General features: G+C 45.1%; 1 protein-coding gene across 1 annotated transcript; it reads left to right on the top strand.

The window, feature by feature from the left end:
- On the top strand, positions 1–27,823 carry LOC106613353 (GMP synthase [glutamine-hydrolyzing]). The gene is made up of 16 exons (XM_045724828.1): positions 1–361; positions 1,919–2,094; positions 4,485–4,599; positions 6,631–6,728; positions 8,243–8,346; positions 8,538–8,731; positions 9,015–9,180; positions 9,523–9,674; positions 10,286–10,459; positions 12,867–12,972; positions 14,136–14,251; positions 14,474–14,599; positions 24,326–24,441; positions 24,532–24,662; positions 25,592–25,764; positions 25,887–27,823. Exons 1-16 carry the CDS (start codon positions 335–337, stop codon positions 25,986–25,988), a joined length of 2,076 nt encoding a protein of 691 aa, XP_045580784.1. The 5' UTR covers positions 1–334; the 3' UTR covers positions 25,989–27,823.
- The last annotated feature ends 175 nt before the right edge of the window (positions 27,824–27,998 follow it).

Genomic DNA, 27,998 nt, shown 5'->3' with positions numbered 1-27,998 from the left:
TTCATGTGATATAGACAATTGGACATAGGGCAAATTCTTCCGCTTGTAAACCGCTTAATCTTTTCCATAATAAACTTTTTCATTGAATTATCCAGGAGTAATTCGTCCGTAGAAGCCCAAATTCCCACGCAGACAGCCATTAGTACTCACTCCTCTCCGAGAAGGGAGGGAACAGCCACATGCATTGAGCGAAGTAAGTCGAACAGCCAGCCAGTGAGTATTGTAGTAGTGAAGTACTCGTTAGCGCACCAACTCGGCGAGCATCCCCACTAGTCTCTGTTGCCTACGAGATCTGGAAGACCGAGGAGGAGAGTTCATTCCGCTACAGTCATCCATGGCTCTGTGCAACGGAGAAACCAAGGTCAGTCAAACAACGGCCTATGTGCCGCTATGGGAGCAACACAGCCCGTTTCTTGTTCAAATGTTTTGGCTGCGGTTCATGGGCGCTGGGAGAGTCCCCGGTTAGCTACGGCCTGTGTCGTGTTTTCAGCAAACTTGGGATGCCTGTCGCCTCGTCTTTTAAACGTATGTTTTTGGAGTGTTTTAAAAAATAAATAAACATCCAGCATACAGTGAATGTAACTTTTATGCCACTGTTGCATCTTTCATTGTGTACATATTGCTAGCTAGTCGGCTAGCAGAAGCCGCGTGGAATGTAGCCTAGCTAGCTAGCTGCCGTCGCACAGCTGGATATGTAGCTAACTGCAACGTTGGCTACAGCCCGTATATTGTTAACCCACACTAGCATAACAGCTAGCAGTTTCAGATGGTCGTGGACTTTATTTCATGTTTAACCCTTACAGCAACAGTTGGAGATTTCGTATTACGAGCATGTACATTTGTTGGGTAATTGAACATAAATCATCGGGTTGACAGCTAACGCTACATGGCTAACTATGACTTGTTAGCCAGCTAGCGCCCGGTCTCTAGTCTGTCCACCCACCACAGTTGTACCAACTGCAACATAGGCCAACCATCGTATTATTTTCATATCCACAAGTACTCCATTTTACTTTCCAAGGAAAACAGGCCCAGTGTGACAACTCGGCATCGAAGTGGTTTTATATTCAATGTTTTAGTGCTTTTATGGTGTCACTTGCCGTGCTTGATACACGAGCGAATGCCTGTTGTTTTTCATTGACGGAAGCACGCAGTGTCAGAAACCACGTGGGGACCCGCTGCTCTCTATTTCACAGTTTACTTGACTGGTGCATTTCATGTTTTGCCCATATCTAATGCCCCATTGTAATGCATGAGAAATGTACAGTTTTGATAGGAATATTAAGCTTGTAAACCATAATGATGTTAAGACAATCTCCCTTGGTAACATTGACTGATCACAGCAATTTATCAATGGCTGCCTACATCAATCATGCATAAGGGGCATATATATATATATATATATATCACTGCGAAACAACTTGTGTAGATCTATCTGTTCTAAAGTAACATCCATTGGCTTGTGAATCCTGGCTAGAAACATCTATAGAGTCACTACTGGCCCCTGGTAAGGCCTCTAACGTCTGTGTGACGCATGTGATCCTCATGAGGGACTGAATGAGTGTGTAACGTCTCGTCACGTGTGTCCTCTTGTCAGTGCTGAGACTCACATGTCTCAAATTGCGTTATGGCATTAACGAATCCCGTTCCTGTGAGGTTGGTGAAGTGGCGGACATTCACCATCGCAAATGTTTTGCCTGTCTTTGAACGAGTACAACGTTTTGCAATGCTTTTTTGGAACACCCCTTGATTCAACCACTGTTGGGAATTTAGGCTGTTGTATCTTCATTCAAAACATCCCATGCTACCCTTGATGAGTCTATATGGCTGAAGGCTATTCCACACGTAGTCCTGTGTTGTTATCCTGATTGAGTGTTGGTACGTGGTCAGGACAGTGTGTGTGTTCTTTCTCCCCCAGCTGGACATCAGCAGCGTTGAGCCTCAGAATGGTTCATGTGAGGGGGCAGTGGTCATCCTGGACGCCGGTGCTCAGTACGGCAAGGTGATTGACAGGCGGATCAGAGAGCTGTTTGTCCGCTCAGAGATCCTCCCACTAGAGACGCCAGCCTTCGCCATCAGAGAACAAGGCTTCAGGTGAGACTGACTGACAGGACACTTGCACCTGGGTGGCATTTACAAGTCAACAAACCTGGACCGAACGTTTTGAAATGAAGAAGAAAAATGCATATGGTGTGAAAGAGAGAACCTGTCAGAACAATAACACTAGTGTGATCATTTCCAAGATCTCCTCTTTCTGTCCCTCGTCTTTGAAGTCTGTGGAGGAACACAGTGGTCAGGACAGCCTGGGAGAGAGTCTGCAGTTCTATATAAAAGACACACAGTGGTCAGGACAGCCTGAGAGAGAGCCTGCAGTTCTATATAAAAGGAACACAGTGGTCAGGACAGCCTGGGAGAGAGTCTGCAGTTCTATATAAAAGAAACACAGTGATCAGGACAGCCTGAGAGAGAGCCTGCAGTTCTATATAAAAGTAAACAAGTTCTATATAAAAGGAACACAGTGGTCAGGACAGCCTGAGAGAGAGTCTGCAGTTCTATATAAAAGGAACACAGTGGTCAGGACAGCCTGAGAGAGAGCCTGCAGTTCTATATAAAAGAAACACAGTGGTCAGGACAGCCTGAGAGAGAGCCTGCAGTTCTATATAAAAGTAAACAAGTTCTATATAAAAGGAACACAGTGGTCAGGACAGCCTGGGAGAGAGTCTGCAGTTCTATATAAAAGTAAACAAGTTCTATATAAAAGGAACACAGTGGTCAGGACAGCCTGGGAGAGAGTCTGCAGTTCTATATAAAAGGAACACAGTGGTCAGGACAGCCTGGGAGAGAGTCTGCAGTTCTATATAAAAGGAACACAGTGGTCAGGACAGCCTGGGAGAGAGTCTGCAGTTCTATATAAAAGAAACACAGTGGTCAGGACAGCCTGAGAGAGTCTGCAGTTCTATATAAAAGAAACACAGTGGTCAGGACAGCCTGAGAGAGTCTGCAGTTCTATATAAAAGGAACACAGTGGTCAGGACAGCCTGAGAGAGTCTGCAGTTCTATATAAAAGGAACACAGTGGTCAGGACAGCCTGGGAGAGAGTCTGCAGTTCTATATAAAAGACACACAGTGGTCAGGACAGCCTGAGAGAGTCTGCAGTTCTATATAAAAGGAACACAGTGGTCAGGACAGCCTGAGAGAGAGTCTGCAGTTCTATATAAAAGAAACACAGTGGTCAGGACAGCCTGAGAGAGTCTGCAGTTCTATATAAAAGGAACACAGTGGTCAGGACAGCCTGAGAGAGTCTGCAGTTCTATATAAAAGGAACACAGTGGTCAGGACAGCCTGAGAGAGTCTGCAGTTCTATATAAAAGGAACACAGTGGTCAGGACAGCCTGAGAGAGAGTCTGCAGTTCTATATAAAAGGAACACAGTGGTCAGGACAGCCTGAGAGAGAGTCTGCAGTTCTATATAAAAGGAACACAGTGGTCAGGACAGCCTGAGAGAGAGTCTGCAGTTCTATATAAAAGACACACAGTGGTCAGGACAGCCTGGGAGAGAGTCTGCAGTTCTATATAAAAGGAACACAGTGGTCAGGACAGCCTGAGAGAGAGTCTGCAGTTCTATATAAAAGGAACACAGTGGTCAGGACAGCCTGAGAGAGAGTCTGCAGTTCTATATAAAAGGAACACAGTGGTCAGGACAGCCTGAGAGAGAGTCTGCAGTTCTATATAAAAGGAACACAGTGGTCAGGACAGCCTGGGAGAGAGTCTGCAGTTCTATATAAAAGGAACAGTGATCAGGACAGCCTGGGAGAGAGTCTGCAGTTCTATATAAAAGGAACACAGTGGTCAGGACAGCCTGGGAGAGAGTCTGCAGTTCTATATAAAAGGAACACAGTGATCAGGACAGCCTGAGAGAGTCTGCACAGACCAGTGACTAGACTACGCAGGTCTTTGTAAGTATGTTACATGTTTCTATATATTTTGTCTGACATTGAAGGAAGGGAGGGAGTGTTCACACAGCATTCTCCTGCTTAGGACTGGTCCCCATCTCTCTGCAGAGGAGTGAGACAGAGAGCTTTTTAGGAGACACAATTTTTTTCCATTACAGTTTGTGAGAAATCATCACTCCACCCCTACAGAATAGATGTACCCACACCATTCTAGAATGCTTCAGTTTAAAACAGACAAATGTCTGATCTATGGGCACACTCTTTAACAGTCTCATGTTTGTGTGTATGTCACTAGTCCTGAAAATGACTACTCTTGAGTATGGATACCTTTTAAATCCCAATTAGTAGAGGCTTTTATCCAAAGTGACGTAGTCATGAGTGCATACGGGTGGTCCCGGGAATCCAACCCACAACCCTGCCGTTGCAAGCACCATGCTCTACCGACTGAGCCATACAGAAATAGATTGTTTGTATTTGAATATTTCACCTCCCTCGTTCTTCACTCTTTACTCCTCCCCCTTTCTCTCTCCAGAGCCATCATCATCTCTGGTGGTCCTAACTCTGTGTATGCTGAGGATGCCCCCTGGTTTGACCCTGCCATATTCACCATTGGAAAGCCTGTCCTGGGTATCTGCTATGGAATGCAGGTAGGAGGGCCCTGAGAAATACACATACAGCGCCTTCGGAAAGTATTGAGACCCCTTGACTTTTTCCACATTGTTGGGTTACAGGCTTATTCTAAATAGTTTTTTCCCTTTAATCTATTCAAAATACCTCAATGACAGCAAAAACAGTTTTTTAGAAATGTTTGCTAATTTATTTAAAATAAAAAAAACTGAAATATTGAATGTACATAAGTATTCAGACCCTTTACTCAGTACTTTGTTGAAAAACCTTTAGCAGCGATTACAGCCTCGAGTCTTCTTGGGTATGACACTACAAGCTTGGTACACCTGTATTTGCGGAGTTTCTCCCATTCTTCTCTGCAGATCCTCTCAAGCTCTGTCAGGTTGGATGGGGAGTGTCGCTGCACTGCTATTTTCAGGTCTCTCCAGAGATGTTTGATCAGGTTCAAGTCCAGGCTCTGGCTGGGCCACTCAAGGGCATTCAGAGACTTGTCCCGAAGCCACTCCTGCGTTGTCTTGGCTGTGTGCTTAGGATCCTTGTCCTGTTGGAAGGTGAACCTTTGCCCCAGTCTGAGGTCCTGAGTGCTCTTGGGCAGCTTTTCATCAAGGATCTCGCTGTACTTTGCTCTGTTCATCTTTCCCTCGATCCTGACTAGTCTCCCAGTCCCTGCCGCTGAAAAACATCCCCACAGCATGATGCTGCCACCACCATGCTTTACCGTAGGGATGGTGCCAGGTTTCCTCCAGATGTGAAGCTTGGCATTCAGGCCAAAAAGTTCAATCTTGGTTTCATCAGACCAGAGAGTCTTGTTTCTCATCGTCTGAGAGTTTTTAGGAGCCTTTTAGCAAACTCCAAGCGGGACGTCATGTTCCTTTCACTGAGGAGTGGCTTCCGTCTGGCCACTCTACCATAAAGGCCTGATTGGTGGAGTGCTAAAGAGATGGTTGTCTTTCTGGAAGGTTCTCCCATCTCCACAGAGGAACTTTAGAGCTCTGTCAGAGTGACCATCGGGTTCTTGGTCACCTCCCTGACCAAGGCCCTTCTTCCCCAATTGCTCAGTTTGGCTGGGTGGCCAGCTCTAGGAAGAGTCTTGGTGGTTCCAAACGTCTTCCATTTCATGGAATGATGGAGGCCACTGTGTTCTTTGGGATCTTCAATGCTGCAGAAATGTTTTGGTACCCTTCCCCACATCTGTGCCTCTATACAATCCTTTTTCGGAGCTCTACGGACTATTCCTTCGACCTCATGGCTTGGTTTTTGCTCTGACATTCACTGTCAACTGTGGGACCTTATATAGACAGCTGTGTGCCTTTCCAAATCATGTCCAATCAATTGAATTTACCACAGGTGGACTCCAATCAAGTTGTAGAAAAAATCTCAAGGATGATCAATGGAAACATGATGCACCTGTGCTAAATGTCAAGTCGCATAGCAAAGGATCTGAGTACTTATGTAAATAAGGCATTTCCGTTTTCTAATTGTTAATAAATCAGCAACATATCTATAACCTGTTTTTGCTTCGTCATTTTACATTTTACATTTTAGTCATTTAGCAGACGCTCTTATCCAGAGCGACTTACAAATTGGTGCATTCACCTATAATATCCAGTGGAACAACCACTTTACAATAGTGCATCTAAATCTTTTAAGGGGGGGGTTAGAAGGATTACTTTATCCTATCCTAGGTATTCCTTAAAGAGGTGGGGTTTCAGGTGTCTCCGTCATAATGGGATATTGTGTGTAGATTGCTGATTACTTCCTTTTTATTCAATCCAATAAGGCTGTAACGTAACAAAATGTGGGAAAAGTAATGGGGTCTGAATACTTTCCCGAAGGCACTGTACATGAAACCTCTGCCCAGAATCCCTTAGCATAAAACTCAGGGTTCATGACTTCACCACCTATAGTCAATTACAAAAAATAAAATAAAAAACACTAAGAATCACTTTCTTATGATCACATACAAATTTAAATGACATCTTTCAATCAATAATAATAAAATAAAAAAAATCAGATTTTAAGAGGCTACTGATCAATTGTCCTCTCCCCAGATGATGAATAAAGTTTTTGGAGGAACAGTACACAGGAAGAGTGTGAGAGAGGATGGAGTGTTCAACATCGGATTGGACAACACCTGCTCTCTCTTCAGGTGGGTTAAGAACAACTAAAGATTCTTCAGAGTAGACAGCTAGAAAAGAGTTTCACCAGAACCACTCAGAGGCTATTTCAAGAACAAGTGTTTTTTTTTTTTAACCGTTGGTTTGTCCCAGAGCCATGTGTTTGACGCCGACTGGACCAAAAAAATTCCAACAGTCACATCGTTTCCCTGGCTGTCACACAAAAACTCCAAAATAAGAAAACCACAGTCCTCCCTCTCAGACATTACACACAGTTGGACACAAAGCACATTGTGTTCCAAAAGGCTTCTGAACAGCTTCTACTCCCAAGCTATAAGACTCCTGAACAGCTAATCAAATGACCACCTGAACCCCCCCCCCCCCCCACTAGTCTCTTATCTATGCATAGTCACTTTACCTCTACCTACATGTACATGTTAGTTCGACCAACATTGACTCTGTACCGGTACCCCCTGTATATAGCCTCCACATTGATTCTGTACCGGTACCCCCTGTATATAGCCTCCACATTGACTCTGTACCATAACACCCTGTATATAGCCTCCACATTGACTCTGTACCGGTACACCCTGTATATAGCCTCCACATAACACCCTGTATATAGCCTCCACATTGACTCTGTACCATAACACCCTGTATACAGCCTCCACATTGACTCTGTACCATAACACCCTGTATATAGCCTCCACATTGACTCCGTACCGGTACCCCCTGTATATAGCCTCCACATTGACTCTGTACCATAACACCCTGTATATAGCCTCCACATTGACTCTGTACCGGTACACCCTGTATATAGCCTCCACATAACACCCTGTATATAGCCTCCACATTGACTCTGTACCATAACACCCTGTATATAGCCTCCACATTGACTCTGTACCAGTACCCCCTGTATATAGCCTCCACATTGACTCTGTACCATAACACCCTGTATATAGCCTCCACATTGACTCTGTACCGTAACACCCTGTATATAGCCTCCTCATTGACTCTGTACCATAACACCCTGTATATAGCCTCCACATTGACTCTGTACCGTAACACCCTGTATATAGCCTCCTCATTGACTCTGTACCATAACACCCTGTATATAGCCTCCACATTGACTCTGTACCGTAACACCCTGTATATAGCCTCTTCATTGACTCTGTACCATAACACCCTGTATATAGCCTCCACATTGACTCTGTACCATAACACCCTGTATATAGCCTCTACTGTTGTTTTATTGTTGCTCTTTAATTTTTAATTGAAATGTTTTACTTCAGTTTGTTTTATACAGTTTAGTTTACTTTTAAACCAACAATGCAGTTAAGAAAAGTTAAGAGCTTTTAAGTAAGCATTTCACTCTAAGGTCTACACCTGCTGTATTCGGTGCATGTGACTAATACAATTTGATTTGATGCTTGCTGCCACTTTTTCCCTCTGGTTCCAGATATGGGTGGAATTGTTTCATTGTGATTGTGTGTGAGTGTACTTCCTTTCTGACCTTTGACTCTGTCTGTCACCTGATTGTTGTCAGGGGCCTGCAGAAAGAGGAGCTGGTGCTGTTGACTCATGGGGACAGTGTGGACAAGGTGGCCGATGGCTTCAAGGTGGTGGCCCAGTCAGGGAGCATCATTGCAGGTAAGCATTCTGGGAAAGGATCCTGGGCCTAGGATCCTAGTCTACTACCATACTTCCCTAATTTCAGTCAATTCCACAATATGATCATGAAGACCTTTGACCCTCAATGCTCTTCCTCCCTCCCCTCACCACCTCTTCTCCCCCCTTGTCTTTGACCATTCCACACCTCACCACTGTTTGTTCTCTGACAGGTATTGCCAACGAGCAGAAGAAACTGTATGGGACCCAGTTTCACCCGGAAGTGGACCTGACAGAGCGGGGCACAGAGATATTACGTAACTTCCTGTTTGAAATCGCCGGCTGCACCTCCAACTTCACCGTCCAGAATCGCCAGCAGTCCTGCATCACAGAGATCCAGGAGAAAGTTGGCAAGTCCAAAGTACTGGTGAGGAATCTACACTATGGTTAGATGCAGTATGTGGGTACAGTATATGCCCCATAGTATAGAACATAGAGACCCTGGGAGGGTGTAGTACGTTAATCTGAGCTATTAAACACTAAAGTAGACAGTGATATTGAACTGTGTTCTCTGCTGAAACAATGCTCCCAGAAAGTGGGTTGTCCCTCCAGAGAGAAGAAAATGGGAGGGGGAGAGAAACAGAGATTCTGTGTGTTGAAGTCATTCTAGTTCTGTTGATTGACATGTCTGGTCCAAATGTTGTTCCCAGGTTCTGCTGAGTGGCGGGGTGGACTCCACGGTGTGTACGGCCCTGCTGAACAAAGCTCTGAACCAGGAGCAGGTCATCGCGGTGCACATCGACAACGGCTTCATGAGGAAAAGAGAGAGCCAGAGCGTTGAGGAGGCCCTCACCAAACTGGGCATCAACCTCAAAGGTGAGAGGTCAATCCAAACTGGGCATTAACCTCAAAGGTGAGAGGTCAATCCAAACTGGGCATTAACCTCAAAGGTGAGAGGTCAATCCAAACTGGGCATTAACCTCAAAGGTGAGGGGTCAAGTTAAGCGTCAACCTCAAAGGTGAGGGGTCAAGCCAAGCTGCTGTCCCTATTTATAATGTTGTTTGTGTTCCACTGGTTTCCCTTTTCTCATGGCAACGGGCCACACATCTTACTGCTGTGATGGCACACTGGTATTTCACCTAACAGATATGGGAGTTTAACAATGTTTGATTTGTTTTCAAATTCTTTGTGGGTCTGTGTGATCTCTTCTTCTCCAGTGGTGAACGCAGCACACACTTTCTATAACGGCACGACGACCCTGCCCATCTCCGACGAAGACCGGACGCCACGGAAACGCATCAGCAAGACCCTCAACATGACCACCAACCCCGAGGAGAAGAGGAAGATCATCGGAGACACCTTTGTCAAGGTACTGCCTGTCTGTCTTCAGCTGAAGATGACAACGGCTAGAGGATTCTAATATGCCACCACAATGGACCAGCTATGGTCGTTATAGCAACGGTGCTGGTCCCATGAATCTGTTTATTTTCAAATAACTTCCACATGGAATCATAACTTGTCCTAACATTTATCTTCAACCTAGTCTGTTATCTGCTTCTGTCTGTTATCTGCCTCTGTCTGTTATCTGCCTCTGTCTGTTATCTGCCTCTGTCTGTTATCTGCCTCTGTCTGTTATCTGCCTCTGTCTGTTATCTGCTTCTGTCTGTTATCTGCTTCTGTCTGTTATCTGCCTCTGTCTGTTCTCTGCCTCTGTCTGTTATCTGCCTCTGTCTGTTATCTGCCTCTGTCTGTTATCTGCCTCTGTCTGTTATCTGCCTCTGTCTGTTATCTGCCTCTGTCTGTTATCTGCCTCTGTCTGTTATCTGCCTCTGTCTGTTATCTGCCTCTGTCTGTTATCTGCTTCTGTCTGTTCTCTGCCTCTGTCTGTTATCTGCTTCTGTCTGTTATCTGCTTCTGTCTGTTAAAAAAAAATCTAATACTATTGAATGGACTTCCTTTGTGTGTGATTGGCGTCTGGAGGTGGCCAATGAGGTGATAGGGGAGATGAACCTGAAGCCGGAGGAGGTGTTCCTAGCCCAGGGCACCCTGAGGCCAGATCTCATAGAGAGTGCTTCTCACCTCGCCAGCGGCAAGGCAGAGGTCATCAAAACACACCACAACGACACAGAGCTCATCCGCAAGCTCAGAGACGAGGTACACACACACACACACACACACACACACACACACACACCACTGAAATAAACTTCCAACACAACCTTGTTGGACCACCTCTGGCTCTTCTGTTTGAGCCATTGGTGTCTCAAGTCGTGTCCCAAATAGAACTGGTTTAGTCAAGTTCAAGTCCTGCATTCTATAAGCAAGTCAAGTCTCAAGTAAAAAAAATCCCCATCTAAACAGGCAATGACTACAAATCTTTGTCTATTTATTGAGGCTACCAGACAGCCATTTTCATTATTTTGTCTACAACAAACACATGATTATGTAATAATACATTTTAACAACAAATTCCAAATGCTTCACAAGCAATGTTGACATACCAAAAGACCAGTAGACCTATGCTAGTAATTGTTTCTTGATGTCTCATTGCTGGTGAACTTGCAAAGTAAATAGTTCATATTCGTGATTACCAAGTTTTTATTTTTTTGGAGCTGCGTGTTTATTTATTATGGCAATCCTCTCTCCCTAAAAATGTGACTTTCGTGCTGCACCCAATCCTATATCTGTACAGCAATCTGTACACTTGCTCAGTGGTTTTCACACTTTAGTCCCACAACCCCTAAAAAGGAGTGGTTCAGAGCTTGCGAGCTCCGCGAATGCAGCCTGTCATTATTATAGCCATAAACAGTGATGAGATCCAGAAATAAACCCCGCTTTGATCTGAAAGTCTTTCATCTTAGCAGTCAATGTCAACTAGGGATAATATCATGTCACATTGTCCCTTCTCTGAAGTCCAGAGCAAGCAGGATCATACGCCTGTACGCAGCGGCGGTTACAGGACCACGCAGCGGAGGTACGCAGCAGAGGTTACCAGATCAGATGAAATGCATGATCTGTCTGTAGGCTTTTTCTTCCTCACAAATATGGTAATGAATTGGCCAGAATGTTACATCTTCAGCCTATAAGTATTGAAGGTAGTGTGATGTCACAGCTATCTTGAGACACCACTGAGGTCCAGAATTATAACCCACCCAAACTAGGCCCAACTGAAACATGAAAATAATCAATGAGATCACCTGCTAGCCTGTTGTTGTGGCAAAGATGTGTTTGTAGCAGATTGCTAAACATTACTTTATATGGATAAAATATATATGACTACCGTAATTTCCGGACTATAAGCCGCAACTTTTTCCCAGGCTTTGAACCTCGTGGCTTAAACAATGACGCGGCTAATATATGGATTTTTCAAGCTTTCAAATGTTTTTTCTCCAAAAAAAACACATTGTGACGTGCTCAGTTTTTTGGCGGCATGACACTTTCATTAGACCAATGAAATTGCCGAACGGGTTATGGTCAAGCAACTTTTTGGTGTACTGTTTAGATTAAATCGAGCGCTCTCAAACTTGCCCATCATTCTGATTACGGTAGTCATTTTGTCACCCTCATCGTGGCAAAGACACGGAGAAATGCATATGATGCAGCTTTCAAGTTGAAGGCGATTGATCTGGCTGTTGGAAAAGGAAATAGAGCTGCTGCACGGGAGCTTGGTCTTAATGAGTCGATGATAAGACGTTGGAAACAGCAGCGTGAGGAATTGACTCAGTGCAAAAAGACAACTAAAGCTTACTGCTAATTTTTTATTTTTTTGTTACAAGCCGTGTTTCGTTAAAGCCTATTTATTTTTGTTACAAGCCGTGTTTCGTTAAAGCCTGTGTAAAGTTCATTTGTTTCAATGTACCGGTAGGCACCTGTGGCTTATAGACATGTGCGGCTTATTTATGTTCCAAATAATAATTTTTTAAAAATTCAGTGGGTGCGGCTTATATTCAGGTGCGCTCAATAGTCCGGAAATTACGGTATATAACATATATATGACTATATAATATATGCTATTTTGTTTTTGCCAGGTAAAACTGGAGAAAATATATTAAATAACCCGCCTTTTTGAGACAAATGCTGATGACTGGTCATTGGTCAAGATGTGCAACTTTTTGGTTCTGCAGCACAGATGAGATGTTTTTGAAACAAGAATTTGGTGCTTATGTTAGTCACCAGATCGAATAAGCAAAGGTATGAATACAAATGTTCTAAATAGCCTATTAAAATATTCAGTTTCACACTTCCCCCAAAACCTGACTGTGCCAGCTCACCTGACCTGTGTTGATTGACAGTTTGCTTGTGCGTTTCACTAGGCAATCTGTTTTTTTACATGTGCAATTCTGTCTCTGGCTGCGTGGAGAGTATTCCACGAATGCTCGGTGACTCACAATGAGTGACATTACGTTCCAAAACCTGGCCAGATAATTAAGTCATGAGTCTCAAGTCAAAGTCCAGTCTGGCGTTATTTTATTTCTCATTTTAAGTCTAGTCTCAAGTCATGAAATTTGTGACTCGAGTTCACACCTCAGGTCTGAGCTGTCTCCTCTCTCACTCCCTCCAGGGAAAAGTCATTGAGCCGCTGAAGGACTTCCATAAGGATGAGGTTCGGGCACTGGGCAGAGAACTGGGACTGCCAGAGGACATCGTCTGTCGACACCCTTTCCCTGGTCAGTACCCCGCCGTACACAGAGCACCCCGCCGTACACAGAGCACCCCGCCGTACACAGAGCACCCCGCCGTACACAGTGCACCCCGCCGTACACAGTGTGAATAGCAGAAGTATGGCTGTGATGTTAACCTCATCCTCTCCTGTAGGTCCTGGCCTGGATCAGAGTGATCTGTGATGTTAACCTCATCCTCTCCTGTAGGTCCTGGCCATCAGAGTGATCTGTGATGTTAACCTCATCCTCTCCTGTAGGTCCTGGCCATCAGAGTGATCTGTGATGTTAACCTCATCCTCTCCTGTAGGTCCTGGCCTGGCCATCAGAGTGATCTGTGATGTTAACCTCATCCTCTCCTGTAGGTCCTGGCCATCAGAGTGATCTGTATTGTTAACCTCATCCTCTCCTGTAGGTCCTGGCCTGGCCATCAGAGTGATCTGTATTGTTAACCTCATCCTCTCCTGTAGGTCCTGGCCTGGCCATCAGAGTGATCTGTGATGTTAACCTCATCCTCTCCTGTAGGTCCTGGCCTGGCCATCAGTGATCTGTGATGTTAACCTCATCCTCTCCTGTAGGTCCTGGCCATCAGAGTGATCTGTGATATTAACCCTCTCCTGTAGGTCCTGGCCATCAGAGTGATCTGTATTGTTAATCCTCTCCTGTAGGTCCTGGCCATCAGAGTGATCTGTATTGTTAACCCTCTCCTGTAGGTCCTGGCCATCAGAGTGATCTGTGATGTTAACCTCATCCTCTCCTGTAGGTCCTGGCCATCAGAGTGATCTGTGATATTAACCTCATCCTCTCCTGTAGGTCCTGGCCATCAGAGTGATCTGTGATATTAACCTCATCCTCTCCTGTAGGTCCTGGCCTGGCCATCAGAGTGATCTGTATTGTTAACCTCATCCTCTCCTGTAGGTCCTGGCCATCAGAGTGATCTGTGATATTAACCTCATCCTCTCATGTAGGTCCTGGCCATCAGAGTGATCTGTATTGTTAACCCTCTCCTGTAGGTCCTGGCCTGGCCATCAGAGTGATCTGTGATGTTAACCTCATCCTCTCCTGTAGGTCCTGGCCTGGCCATCAGAGTGATCTGTGTTGTTAACCCATCCTCTCCTGTAGGTCCTGGCCATCAGAGTGATCTGTGATATTAACCTCATCCTCTCCTGTAGGTCCTGGCCTGGCCATCAGAGTGATCTGTGCAGACGAGCCCTACATCTGTAAGGACTTTGCTGAGACCAACAACATCCTCAAGATCATCACAGACTTCTCCGCCATGGTCAAAAAGGTCAGAGAGCATCACTTGTCTATGACAGGAACACTGTGCTAATAACAGTGTTTGTCTCAATTCCATTTCAATTTGAACCAACTTAATTGGACATAAAATTCTAGAATGGACAGTAGATAGAATTGACCCCAACTGTCCTTCTTTATGAACCAACATGCTGATAAGTAACTGTCTATATGTCAGACTAGCTAATAATATTCATCACTTACTCTGTCCCTCCAGCCCCACACGTTGCTGCAGAGAGTGAAGTCGTGTATATCAGACGAGGAGGAGGAAAAACTCCTGCAGATCACCAGTCTTCATTCACTCAATGCCTTCCTGCTGCCAATCAAGACTGTGGGAGTCCAGGTAACACACTTTATACAGTATACTCACACTCAGCACTGCTCGGCCACGAGGCTGCTCTGTCTGTCTGTCTGTCTGTCTGTCTGTCTGTCTGTCTGTCTGTCTGTCTGTCTGTCTGTCTGTCTGTCTGTCTGTCTGTCTCTGTCTCTGTCTGTGACCTCTGACCTCTGACTTTTAGAAATGTACGGGTGGCCCCGGAAAATAAATCCCACTATCCTGGCGTTGCAAAAGCCATGCTCTATGAAGTGAGTGACAGAGGACCACTGATCTCCAGTTATCTACTGGTCACCTGATTGAGGCCTCTCTTAATGGTCTGACTGCTCGTCTATAGAAGAGCAGGAGTAGATGACTTTATCTGATTCTTAGTGCTGAGTGATTTGAGGTTGGTTCAGATTTGTAAAAAAAATATTTAAAAAAATCCAGTTTTCAATTTTGGTTTAGATTTTTTTTAACAAAAGGTTAAAGGCATTGTGGGTGGAATGTTGTAAAAACACCTAATAAAACAATTGATGGTAGTGCCCATTACTGCCACTAACCATCATTTATTCACATGACTTGACTTAAATAAAATATTTTTGGTTCTGTATATTACATATTTGATATTAGTATGATGATGACTTTATTATTTCATAAATCCCCAGTGATGGTTGGCTAGTGACTGCCTTTTGTAGTTTATCACTATAAAGCTGTCCTGAGTGGCGCAGCGGTCTAAGGCACTACATCTCAGTGCAAGAGACGTCACTACAGTACCTGGTTAGAATCCAGGCTGTATCACATCCGGCCGTGATTGGGAGTCCCAAAGGGGCGGCGCACAATTGGCCCAGCGTCGTCCGGGTTTGGCCGGAGTAGGCCGTCACTGTAAATAAGAATTTGTTCTTAACTGTCTTGCCTAGTTAAATAAAAAAATAATTCACATTACTTTAATTTCAGTTGTGTATGTAATTGTTGCTTCTGTCCGTCTTCTCGCCCCAACCTGGGCTTGAACCAGGGACCCTCTGAACACATCAACAACTGCCTCCCACGAAGCATTGTTACCTATCGCTCCACAAAAGCAGCTGCGCTTGCAGAGCAAGGGAAACTGCTTCAAGGTCTCAGAGCGAGTGACGTCACCGATTGAAACGCTGCTAGCAGGCACCGCTAACTAGCTAGCCATTTCACACTGGTTACATTTATTTCAGTTGACTGATTTCCTTCTATCAACTGTAACTCAGTAACGTTTTTGAAATTGTTGCGTTTTTATATTTTTGTTCAGTATAAATATATTTACGTTACAAGCTTTGGATTTTCCATTTACGTTTTGAGGTTGGACTTTAGCACATAAAGCTTGTTAGCATGTAGGGCGCACTGATTGGTGTCACCTCATTAGTCAGTATGTGTTACACCTGTGCTGGTTTCCATCTCGTTAGCGGGAAGGTGTCGTACCTGTGCTGGTTTCCATCTCGTTAGTGGGAAGGTGTTGTACCTGTGCTGGTTTCCATCTCGTTAGCGGGAAGGTGTCGTACCTGTGCTGGTTTCCATCTCGTTAGCGGGAAGGTGTCGTACCTGTGCTGGTTTCCATCTCGTTAGCGGGAAGGTGTCGTACCTGTGCTGGTTTCCATCTCGTTAGCGGGAAGGTGTTGTACCTGTGCTGGTTTCCATCTCGTTAGCGGGAAGGTGTTGTACCTGTGCTGATTTCCATCTCGTTAGCGGGAAGGTGTCGTACCTGTGCTGGTTTCCATCTCGTTAGTGGGAAGGTGTCGCACCTGTGCTGGTTTCCATCTCGTTAGCGGGAAGGTGTCGTACCTGTGCTGGTTTCCATCTCGTTAGTGGGAAGGTGTTGTACCTGTGCTGGTTTCCATCTCGTTAGTGGGAAGGTGTTGTACCTGTGCTGGTTTCCATCTCGTTAGCGGGAAGGTGTCGTACCTGTGCTGGTTTCCATCTCGTTAGTGGGAAGGTGTTGTACCTGTGCTGGTTTCCATCTCGTTAGCGGGAAGGTGTCGTACCTGTGCTGGTTTCCATCTCGTTAGTGGGAAGGTGTTGTACCTGTGCTGGTTTCCATCTCGTTAGCGGGAAGGTGTCGTACCTGTGCTGGTTTCCATCTCGTTAGCGGGAAGGTGTCGTACCTGTGCTGGTTTCCATCTCGTTAGCGGGAAGGTGTCGTACCTGTGCTGGTTTCCATCTCGTTAGCGGGAAGGTGTCGTACCTGTGCTGGTTTCTATCTCGTTAGCGGGAAGGTGTCGTACCTGTGCTGGTTTCCATCTCGTTAGTGGGAAGGTGTCGCACCTGTGCTGGTTTCCATCTCCTTTGCTTTCTATCCTTAAGTTTGGTTTGGGTTTTTCTTTTATTTGCCTCATGGTGTGTGTCTTTTAAGTTCTATTTGTTGTTGATAGTCAACTTTCAGTGGAACCCCTCATGAGTGTCTTTCAGAACCCTCTTAAAACCCCACCTGTTTCGTTTTGGTGGTTGGTCAGTGACTTTGTTAGTTCCCTCTTCTGTTTGAGCAACATTTTGTGTTTTCTCGCTGGGGAACATAACATGTCACCAAATAATTGATTAAAACACACTGTTTTGCAATGGAGGTCTACAGTAGCCTCAACAGCACTCTGTAGGGCAGCACAATGGTGTAGCCAGAGGACAGCTAGATTCCGTCCTTCTCTGGGTACATTGACTTCAATACAAAACCTAGGAGGCTCATGCTTCTCGCCCCCTTACATAGACTTCCATAGTAATTATGACAACTTCTGGAGGACGTCCTCCAACCCATCAGAGCTCTTTTAGCATGAACTGACAAGTTGTCCACCCAATCACAGGATCAGATAATTGTTCTAGTACTTAAGCATAAGCTACTGCTAGTTAGCACTGCAGTGCATAAGATGTGGTGACTAGTTGACTCAGAGAGAGAAAATAGTTGAACAGTTTTGAACAAATTAATTTCTTAAAAAATGAAAGAAGCGAGAGCTAGCTAGCTAGCTATATTTTGTTGTATTTTTTTCCCCTCCTTTTTCACTTAGCTAGTTTAGCCTACTCCAAACCCCTGGCTCAAACAGAGAGGGTTGGTATGTTAGCTAGCTGGCTATGGCTGTTTAACACTGGAACTGTTCCAAGTCAAGGTAAGCTTTTGGTTTTATTAATTTATTGCCACCGAGGCCCGCGGGTGTAACTGCTAAACTGCTTGCTGACTGTACACTGTACTGCATGTTTATAGCGGGTTTACTAACGCATTAGTTCTAGTAGCTATGTTGACTAGATATGACATTAGCTAATATGGTGACAACAATGTAGGCTGTGTGTAGCAGTTAGCGGTTATGATATGAAGGCTTGGCAAGGTTTTTTTTCTCCTGGTCACAGACAGCTGATGTGGTGTTCACTGAAGTCCACAAGCAAAGGGAAAAGGTGAGAGGAGAAGAGCACGTAGATGTGGGAAGGAATTCTACAACAAGCAAAATGATCATGCTGTTTGTATGTGGCTGCTATGAAAGTGAACTGTGTCTGCGTGTGATCAGGGTTGTCTTCATTCTGCTGATTCTGTTGGGGGGAAAACCATTTTAAATGGAAGCAAACAGAACAAAACGGGGATAAACATACTTGAATTTGTCCAATAGAAACTCTCTCGTTTGCATCTGTTGGACTACAATGATTACACCCTAGATCAGCTAGATGCAGGCAAGGTGGGATTTAATGTCACTGTCTGTCACCTTGATTACTCACATTTTTCTCTCTACCTGTGCGCACGTACGTTGTAATCTTTCATTCATAGGGTAGGTAGTAACAACCTCATGATGGGTATAGGGAAAATTAGAGTATCATGTAGTAGCCTAAACATATCGACGTTACATTGAACTGGGTGAATGGAATATGAATGACAGTCATCCATTGTGCTGTAATACCGCCAGTGTAGGGAACATAGAGCTGCGGAAGTTTGTCGTCGCACCAGTGGTCAACAGCACCCTCTTTGACCCAATTGGCTGTAAGTGTCTGTCTGCCCATTTACTTCACCTCGGCTCTGTGTTCAACAGCACCCGTTATGTGGGCTATATGTTGCTGTTTGCCTCGTTACATTACCTCGGCTCTGTGGTCAACAGCACCCGTTATGACACAGTAGACTATATGTCTCTGTTCTTGAATCTGTTTTTCTTTCGTGAATTCAGACAAGCTGTTTGTATTAAAGGAGAAATCCATAGTGCCTACATTGTAGAACAGAACAGAACATTTTACATTTACATTTTAGTCATTTTAGCAGACGCTCTTATCCAGAGCGACTTAGAGTAGTGAATTCATACATTTCATGCATTTAAAAAAAAAAAAATGTTTTGTACAAACCTCAGTCTCATTCTTCTTTGTGTCCCTCTCTGACAGTGTGGTGTAGCTAGGCCTAATGTTAGCCTGTGGTTTGGGTTCTGATGCCAGGACTGTTATTCCTTCACTTAGCAGCCATGTCAAGACTAGTTCGACTCTCCCTGTTATTCCACTTAGCAGCCATTTCAAGACTAGTTCGACGCTCCCTGTTATTCCACTTAGCAGCCATTTCAAGACTATTTCGACACTCCCTGTTATTCCTTCACTGAGCAGCCATGTCAAGACTATTTCGACACTCCCTGTTATTCCTTCACTGAGCAGCCATCTCCCTCTCACTACAACATGAGGACACTGCTACTGTCAGGGCTGAGTAGGTGAAACTCTCCCCTAATCACTGATACCGTGTCAGATATGTGTTTTTGTATCCTGCTAAGGGTTAGGATTGGGGCAGGTTAATCTGATCCTAGATCTGTGGTTAGGGGCAATGTCTGTTTGGCCTCTCAGCGGTGTCAAATGGTATTTTGGACATTTTACTTGATTTCCCTTCAGCCTCAGGTTGTGGGATCCACGCGGGGTTGTCGTGGCTACACCATGTTTTGTTTGTTTGACAAGTGCATGGATAATGGAATGATGACACAGCTGGCTCCGCCCATTCAGTAGTGGGTGTGTCTCCCCCCCACTTCCTGCCACAGAGGACTAAATTTACCCCAGAAAGAGAGTGTGTGTGTGACTGTGTGTGTTGGTAACAGTGGGCAGGAGACACAGCAGTATAACAGAAGAGCGTATTATTCTCTGGAGTTACGGTGAGAGAACAGGGAAATAACAAAGGCCTCAAATCCCCCAGAGTCTGTTTTAATGAAGTCTGAATGTGAAGGATGGACCCCAATAGATCACTTCCGATGAATCATCCCAGTAATGAAGTGTTGGTCAATAGAGAACCTCTGTAGCATACAGGACTGGTCCTAGCTGGAGCTCTAGTGTGTGTTCTCTCTGTGTGGGGGGTGACTGTCGTTACTATAGCTCTGTGTGGGGGGGGTGACTGTCGGTACTATAGCTCTGTGTGGGGGGTGACTGTCGGTAGTATAGCTGTGTGGGGGTGACTGTTGGTACTATAGCTGTGTGGGGGGTGACTGTTGGTACTATAGCCGTGTGTGTAGGGTGACTGTCGGTACTATAGCTGTGTGTGTGGGGGGGTGACTGTCGGTACTATAGCTCTGTGTGGGGGGTGACTGTCGGTACTATAGCTGTGTGTGGGGGTGACTGTCGGTACTATAGCCGTGTGGGGGGGTGACTGTTGGTACTATAGCCGTGTGTGTAGGGGTGACTGTCGGTACTATAGCCGTGTGTGTGGGGGGGGTGACTGTCGGTACTATAGCCGTGTGTGTGGGGGGTGACTGTCGGTACTATAGCCGTGTGTGTGTGGGGGGGTGACTGTCGGTACTATAGCTGTGTGGGGGGTGACTGTCGGTACTATAGCCGTGTGTGTGTGGGGGGGGTGACTGTCGGTACTATAGCCGTGTGTGTGTGGGTGTGGGGGGACTGTCGGTACTTTAGCCGTGTGTAGGGTGACTGTCGGTCCAATAGCCGTGTGTAGGGTAGAGGTCGACCGATTAATCGGAATGGCCGATTTAATTAGGGCCGATTTTCAAGTTTTCATAACAATCAGTAATCGGTATTTTTGGCCACCGATTTTTTTGTAAAAATGTTTTTACATATTTATTTAACTAGGCAAGTCAGATTTAGAACACATTCTTATTTTCAATGACGGCCTAGGAACGGGGGTTAACTGCCTTGTTCAGGGGGGATTCAGGGATTCGTTTTTACAACCTTCCGGTTACTAGTCCAACGCTCTAACCACCTGCCTTACATTGCACTCCAGGAGGAGCCTGAATGGCAGGCTGACTACCTGTTACGCGAGGGCAGCAAGAAGCGAAGGTAAGTTGCTAGCTAGCATTAAATTTATCTTATAAAAAAACAATCTTAACATAATCACTAGTTAACCACACATGGTTGATGATATTACTAGTTTATCTAGCGTGTCCTGCGTTGCATATAATCGATGCGGTGTCTGTTAATTTCTCATTGAATCACAGCCTACTTCGACAAACGGGTGATGATTTAACAAGCGCATTCGCGAAAAAAGCACTGTCGTTGCACCAAGGTGTACCTAACCATAAACATCAATGCCTTTCTTTAAAATCAATACACAAGTATATATTTTTAACCCTGCATATTTAGTTAATATTGCCTGCTAACATGAATTTGTATCACTTCTCTTGTGTTCCGTGCAAGCAGTCAGGGTATATGCAGCAGTTTGGCCCGCCTGGCTCATTGCGGACTGTGTGAAGTCCATTAATTCCTAACAAAGGTCGTAATTAATTTGCCAGAATTGTACATAATTATGAAATAACATTGAAGGTTGTACAATGTAACAGCAATATTTAGACTTGGGGATGCCACCCGTTAGATAAAATACGGAACGGTTCCGTATTTCACTGAAATAATAAATGTTTTGTTTTCGAAATGATAGTTTCCGGATTCGACCATATTAATGGCCAAAGGCTCGTATTTCTGTGTGTTATTATGTTATAATTAAGTCTATGATTTGATATTTGATAGAGCAGTCTGACTGAGCGATGGTAGGTAGCAGCAGGCTCGTAAGCATTCATTCAAACAGCACCTTCGTGCGTTTGCCAGCAGCTCTTCGCAATTCTTCAAGCATTGCGCTGTTTATGACTTCAAGCCTATCAACCCCCGAGATTAGGCTGGTGTAACCCATGTGAAATGGCTAACTAGTTAGCAGGGTGCGCGCTAATAGCATTTCAAACATCACTCGCTCTGAGACTTGGAGTAGTTGTTCCCCTTGCTCTGCATGGGTAACGCTGCTTCGAGGGTGGCTGTTGTCGATGTGTTCCTGTTTCGAGCCCAGGTAGGAGCGAGGAGAGGGACGGAAGCTATACTGTTACACTGGCAATACTAAAGTGCCTATATGTAATGGCTGTCGTAGAGAGGGGACCAAAGCGCAGCGTGTTGATTGCTCATGATGAATATTTATTTTAACTCAGACCACTAAAGAAAAAATAACAAAGAGAAAGCGCACAGTTCTGTCAGGTAGAGAAAACTAAACAGAAGACAACTACCCACAAACACAGGTGGGAAAAGCCTGCCTAAGTATGATTCCCAATCAGAGACAACGATAGACAGCTGCCTCTGATTAGGAACCATACTCAGCCCAACACAAAGAAATACAAAACATAGAATGCCCACCCCACACCCTGACCTAACAAAATAGAGAAATAAACCGTCTCTCTCAGGTCAAAGCTATATGAAATACAATGGTATAGAGAGAAATAGTCCTATAATTCCTAGAATAATTGCAACCTAAAACTTCTTACCTGGGAATATTGAAGACTCATTTTAAAAGGAACCACCAGCTTTCATATGTTCTCATGTTCTGAGCAAGGAACTTAAACGTTAGCTTTTTTACATGGGACATATTGCACTTTTACTTTCTTCTCCAACACTTTGTTTTTGCATTATTTAAACCACATTGAACATGTTTCATTATTTATTTGAGGCTAAATTGATAGTATGTATGTGTTATAATAAGTGTTCATTCAGTATTGTTGTAATTGTCATTATTAAAAATAAATAAATTTTAAAAAAATGGCCGATTTAATCAGTATCATCTGTTTTTGGTCCTCCAATAATCGGTATCGGCGTTGAAAAATCATAATCGGTCGACCTCTAGTGTAGGGTGACTGTCGGTACTGTAGCCATGTGTGTGGGGGGTGACTGTCGGTACTGTAGCCGTGTGTGTGGGGGGTGACTGTCGGTACTGTAGCCGTGTGTGTGGGGGGTGACTGTCGGTACTGTAGCCGTGTGTGTGGGGGGTGACTGACGGTACTGTAGCCGTGTGTGTGGGGGGTGACTGTTGGTACTGTAGCCGTGTGTGTGTGGGGTGACTGTCGGTACTGTAGCCGTGTGTGTGGGGGGTGACTGTCGGTACTGTAGCCGTGTGTGTGTAGGGTGACTGTCGGTACTATAGCCGTGTGTGTGTAGGGTGACTGTCGGTACTATAGCCGTGTGTGTGGGGGGTGACTGTCGGTACTATAGCTGTGTGTGTGGGGGTGACTGTCGGTACTATGGCTGTGTGTGTGGGGTGACTGTCAGTACTATAGCTGTGTGTAGGGTGACTGTCGGTACTATAGCTGTGTGTGTGGGGGGTGACTGTCGGTACTATAGCCGTGTGTAGGGGGTGACTGTCGGTACTATAGCCGTGTGTAGGGTGACTGTCGGTACTATAGCCGTGTGTGTAGGGTGACTGTCGGTACTATAGCCGTGTGTGTAGGGTGACTGTCGGTACTATAGCTGTGTGTGGGGGGTGACTGTCGGTACTATAGCTGTGTGGGGGGTGACTGTGGGTACTGTAGCCGTGTGTGTGGGGGGTGACTGTGGGTACTGTAGCCGTGTGTGTAGTGTGACTGTCGGTACTATAGCCGTGTTTGTGGGGGTGACTGTTGGTACTATAGCTGTGTGTGTGTGGGGGTGACTGTCGGTACTATAGCCGTGTGTGTGTGGGGGTGACTGTCGGTACTATAGCCGTGTGTAGGGTGACTGTCGGTACTATAGCCGTGTGTAGGGTGACTGTCGGTACTATAGCCGTGTGTGGGGGGTGACTGTCGGTACTATAGCCGTGTGTAGGGTGACTGTCGGTACTATAGCCGTGTGTGGGGGGTGACTGTCGGTACTATAGCCGTGTGTAGGGTGACTGTCGGTACTATAGCCGTGTGTGGGGGGTGACTGTCGGTACTATAGCCGTGTGTGTAGTGTGACTGGCGGTCCTATAGCCGCGTTTGTTGGGGGTGACTGGCGGTCCTATAGCCGTGTGTGTAGGGTGACTGTCGGTACTATAGCTATGTGTGTGGGGTCACCAGTAAAGAGGCTCCTAACCTTTCTCTCTGTCTGTGTGTGTGTGTGTGTGTGTGTGTGTGTCTCTGTGTGTGTGTGTGTGTGTGTGTGTGTGTGTGTGTGTGTGTGTGTGTGTGTGTGTGTGTGTGTGTGTGTGTGTGTGTAGGGTGACTGTCGGTACTATAGCTATGTGTGTGGGGTCACCAGTAAAGAGGCTCCTAACCTTTCTCTCTCTGTCTCTCTGTGTGTCTGTGTTTCTGTGTGTGTGTGTGTGTGTGTGTGTGTGTGTGTGTGTGTGTGTGTGTGTGTGTGTGTGTGTGTGTGTGTGTGTTTTTTTAGTGTGACTGTCGGTCCTATAGCTATGTGTGTGGGGTCACCAGTAAAGAGGCTCCTAACCTTTCTCTCTCTCTGTGTGTGTGTGTGTGTAGTGTGACTGTCGGTCCTATAGCTATGTGTGTGGGGTCACCAGTAAAGAGGCTCCTAACCTTTCTCTCTCTGTCTCTGTGTGTGTGTGTGTGTGTGTGTGTGTGTGTGTGTGTGTAGGGTGACTGTCGGTCCTATAGCTATGTGTGTGGGGTCACCAGTAAAGAGGCTCCACACTGGGAATCCCTCATGTTCCTGGCCAGACTCATCCCTCGCATGTGCCACACCATCAACAGGTAACCCAGTACACAGTAGATGAAGTAGAACCAGTTACTGCTAGCAGGATGCCATATGGACTCTCCTCTCTCCTGCCTCCCTCCCTCCAGAGTTGTGTATGTATTTGGGTCCCACGTGAAGGAGCCCCCCACAGACATCACCCCTACCTTCCTGACCACGGGCGTTCTCAGCACACTCAGACAGGCAGACTTCGTGGCCCACTCCATCCTCAGAGAGACTGGTAAGTAGTTTCCTGCTTCAGGAGGGGGAGGGGTCAGAATGCCGGGTAGAAATTCCTTGGATTCAGTGTAGAGCGGGGAATATAGTATAGAAATAATAGAATGTATATATCTCTAGGTGTGTGTACGGTTATTACAATATCCAAGCGGACGTTAGTATTCAAATGCTTTTTGTGAGATGCAAAAAAAAATTATAGGACTATTTTTAACACAAAGGCTTTTTCTAAATGTAAAATATCCATGTGACATTGTTACATATATACCATATACCATGACATTAATAATGTAATAAAACAACAAACTTTTCAGTGTCGTTTTTATGTGACGTGCCGTGGTAGTCGACAGGTGACCTTCAACGTGTAGCTTGTCGATTATGTTGGCCAATCAAAAGAGGCTCACTGTGTAGCAAGTAGAGTGAGAGTTCACTAATGCAATGCAAGATGGGGAGGGGAAAAAATGACACAATTTTAAAGTTAATGAGGAGTAAGCTACAATGAGTAACCAACGGGTAGGCTGTGGTTTTACTGAATGGGCTTGGGGAGAAAGCACAGTCTGTGGCGTCAATTAGACTACCTATCATCTCTAGTCTACTCCAGTCAAGACAGACACTGTTATATGGGGGTGATAAATAACATTGTGGCTGCTACAAGTTAGCGAGTGTTCCGTTGGCGTCTCTCTCCCTCCGTCTGCGTGATCCCATCGCTCCACCACCTCCACAGTTGCAACAATAGATGGCCAGAGTCTCTCCCTCGCACAGCAGTGCTAAGGTTTAAATAAAAGACATGTATATCAGATATCCAACACACATTCATGATACTATTCGAACAGTGAAATGATTTCAAACCCCCATCCTTATAGAACACACTTGTTTTATGACCTGTTCGTTGGTAACCCTGTCTGCTGTGGTAACTCGGTGCCCTCCGTCTCCCAGGTTACTCTGGGAAGATCAGTCAGATGCCAGTCATCCTGACCCCGCTGCACTTTGACCGCGATTCCTCACAGAGGCAGCCGTCCTGTCGGCGCTCTGTGGTCGTCAGAACTTTCATCACCAGCGACTTCATGACCGGGATACCTGCCACGCCCGGAAACCACATCCCGGAAGAGGTACTACGGCTCGCCACCAGATGGGGATTAGACAGACAGACATTGTTCTGTTGCTCTCAGTGCAGATGTATAAACCAGTCTCCAGTTTCAACCCTTTTCTCTTGTATTATCTGTCTCCCCAGGTGGTGCTGAAGATGGTGAATGAGATCAAGAAGATCCCTGGCATCTCCCGGGTGATGTTTGACCTGACCTCCAAACCTCCCGGCACCACAGAGTGGGAGTAGAGCTCATGGAGAGAGAGAGAGAGAGAGAGGGAGAGAAGGGAGGTGTGGTGAGCTCCTCTCCTAACACCTCCACACTCCCCTGGCCTGCCCTCCCCTCCCAATCTCACCCCTCCTCTCCTCCTTTCTTTCCCTCTCCTAACACCCCCCCCATCCAACTTCACCCCTCCTTTCCGATCACCCGCCCCCGTAGAACATTCCCATGGAAAGCAGGCAGTACTGTGACCAGCGCACACTTGAAGCTGCCGCTCTGCCCCCTCCCCCTTCATTTTTTTGGGAGGGGTGGTTGAATAGATATGACTATTCTTCCTTCTTTTTGGATCCGTTTCTTCGTGCGTGACAATACTTCTTTTTTTTCCCCCTTTGGTGTAAGTGCCGCTTCCTGTTTGGAAACAGTTAGTTGAGGTCAAGAGTTAAGGAGTTCAGGAAGTGGATTGTGTACACGGTATGCCTCAGATTACAGCGAGACCAACAACTGAAGAAAGCGAAACGACATACTTGTATGACATAACGGAAGAGCAGCAACTAGCCAGTGGTTTAAAAAGTCATCCATCGTTTTTTTTTTTTTTTTTTTTGCATTTTTTTGTTACACTTCTGACAGTTCGTTTTGTCCCAAGATGATTTTTACTCATCATTTACATTTCAACTGTATACTGTACAAAGAGACAGGGGTTGCCTGCCCAAAGTCATTCAGCAGACAAACTCTGACCAATTAGTATATATTTTTTTTTTTACTTTTCATTTTGCCAAATGTAGATGAGCTGTGGTGAAATTAGATCTGGGTTATTATCTCTTGTTAACGATCCACTTAAATCAAAATGGTGATGGTTAAGCTACCGACCGCGGTCAACAGAAAATATTAGTTTATTATCACAGATGTGTAACTGTGTGGGAAGCCCCCAAAATGACGGGTTGTTCTTTTGTTTTGTGTGCCTGTTTCTTTGCTCCTCCTTTGTTTTTGTTTCATTATTTTTTTCTTCATGTTTTTCAGAGAAACAAGAGGACTGACAATGAATTCAGATGTTACTATAGTCTAACTGATGTGTGAATGTCATCTTTGTTGTTATCACCTCCTACAGGTGTGTAGGAGCAACGTTTGCACATTTCTCTTTTTACCCATAAAGCCATGGTGCTTTCCTGACGCGAAGGGAATGTACTTCCAGTTGACGGATTTTAAAACCCAATCACGAAGCGTCCCCCTTTTTTATAGTGTCAAAGGTCAAATTGAAGACCGGCAGTGGCCGTCTTGAACGCTTGAACTACCAGAGGAGTCCCCAAATAGGCATTCCCAGTAACCTGGTTCTGCGAATGCTTTAGTCCTCAGCTAGTCCAGCACTCGGCGTTTTACTGGGCCTGAAACAAGTCGTCTTAAGGACCCCTGTCTGCCCCATGTCCAGCCTGTAGGTCATGTTTTACTGTGCGATAATACTGATTTACATGCCTCTGTGTTTGACTTTGTAACCCTCACCTTAGATATTATTTAGTTATAACAGCAAAATACCCAATGCAAAATGAATCTGTTCCTTAACTGTCTTAATTGCAACTTGTTCTTAATGTCTCTCCTTTTGTGTTGCCTTTTACTTGTGTATTTTATGATACACATGTTTACTTGGAAAACAAAAACGGCTTTAAAATTTATGGGTTTAATTTTATAGTTGGATTTTACTGCAATATTGAAATGATTAAGTTATGCAATTCTGTGTCAAGATCATTTTGTTTAAAATGATCAATGCTCATTTTTCCTTAGTAACGTGCCTCACAACAAGCCACCGCATGCAGTTTCACGATGACATTTGTATAATGAAAAACCAAGCTTTAATAAATAAGTCCATGTTGAATCTGTATTCTCACACTCTTGGCTAACTATTGAAAGATGTCTAGATTTATTTTCACAACCAACAGATGTTTTAATGTTTTGTATTTCGCAATACTTTTCTAGTATTCTGTTTGTAGCAGAATACTATATAGAGGTCCTCGAGAACTGGCGTCTTATTAGGTTTGAGACCGGAGCGT

Source organism: Salmo salar, chromosome ssa09 (assembly GCF_905237065.1).
Source record: "Salmo salar chromosome ssa09, Ssal_v3.1, whole genome shotgun sequence".
NCBI lineage: Eukaryota > Metazoa > Chordata > Actinopteri > Salmoniformes > Salmonidae > Salmo > Salmo salar.
The sequence above is the reverse complement of the archived record's forward strand: the minus strand, read 5'-3'. Positions and strand labels throughout refer to the sequence as shown.

Excerpts from the sequence above, each read along its gene's own strand:
- LOC106613353 (XM_045724828.1), top strand. The coding sequence starts at position 335 with ATGGCTCTGTGCAACGGAGAAACCAAG. Across the intron at positions 2,095-4,484 it reads ATCAGAGAACAAGGCTTCAG|AGCCATCATCATCTCTGGTG; the intron begins GTGAGACTGACT and ends TTCTCTCTCCAG. Across the intron at positions 6,729-8,242 it reads AACACCTGCTCTCTCTTCAG|GGGCCTGCAGAAAGAGGAGC; the intron begins GTGGGTTAAGAA and ends GATTGTTGTCAG.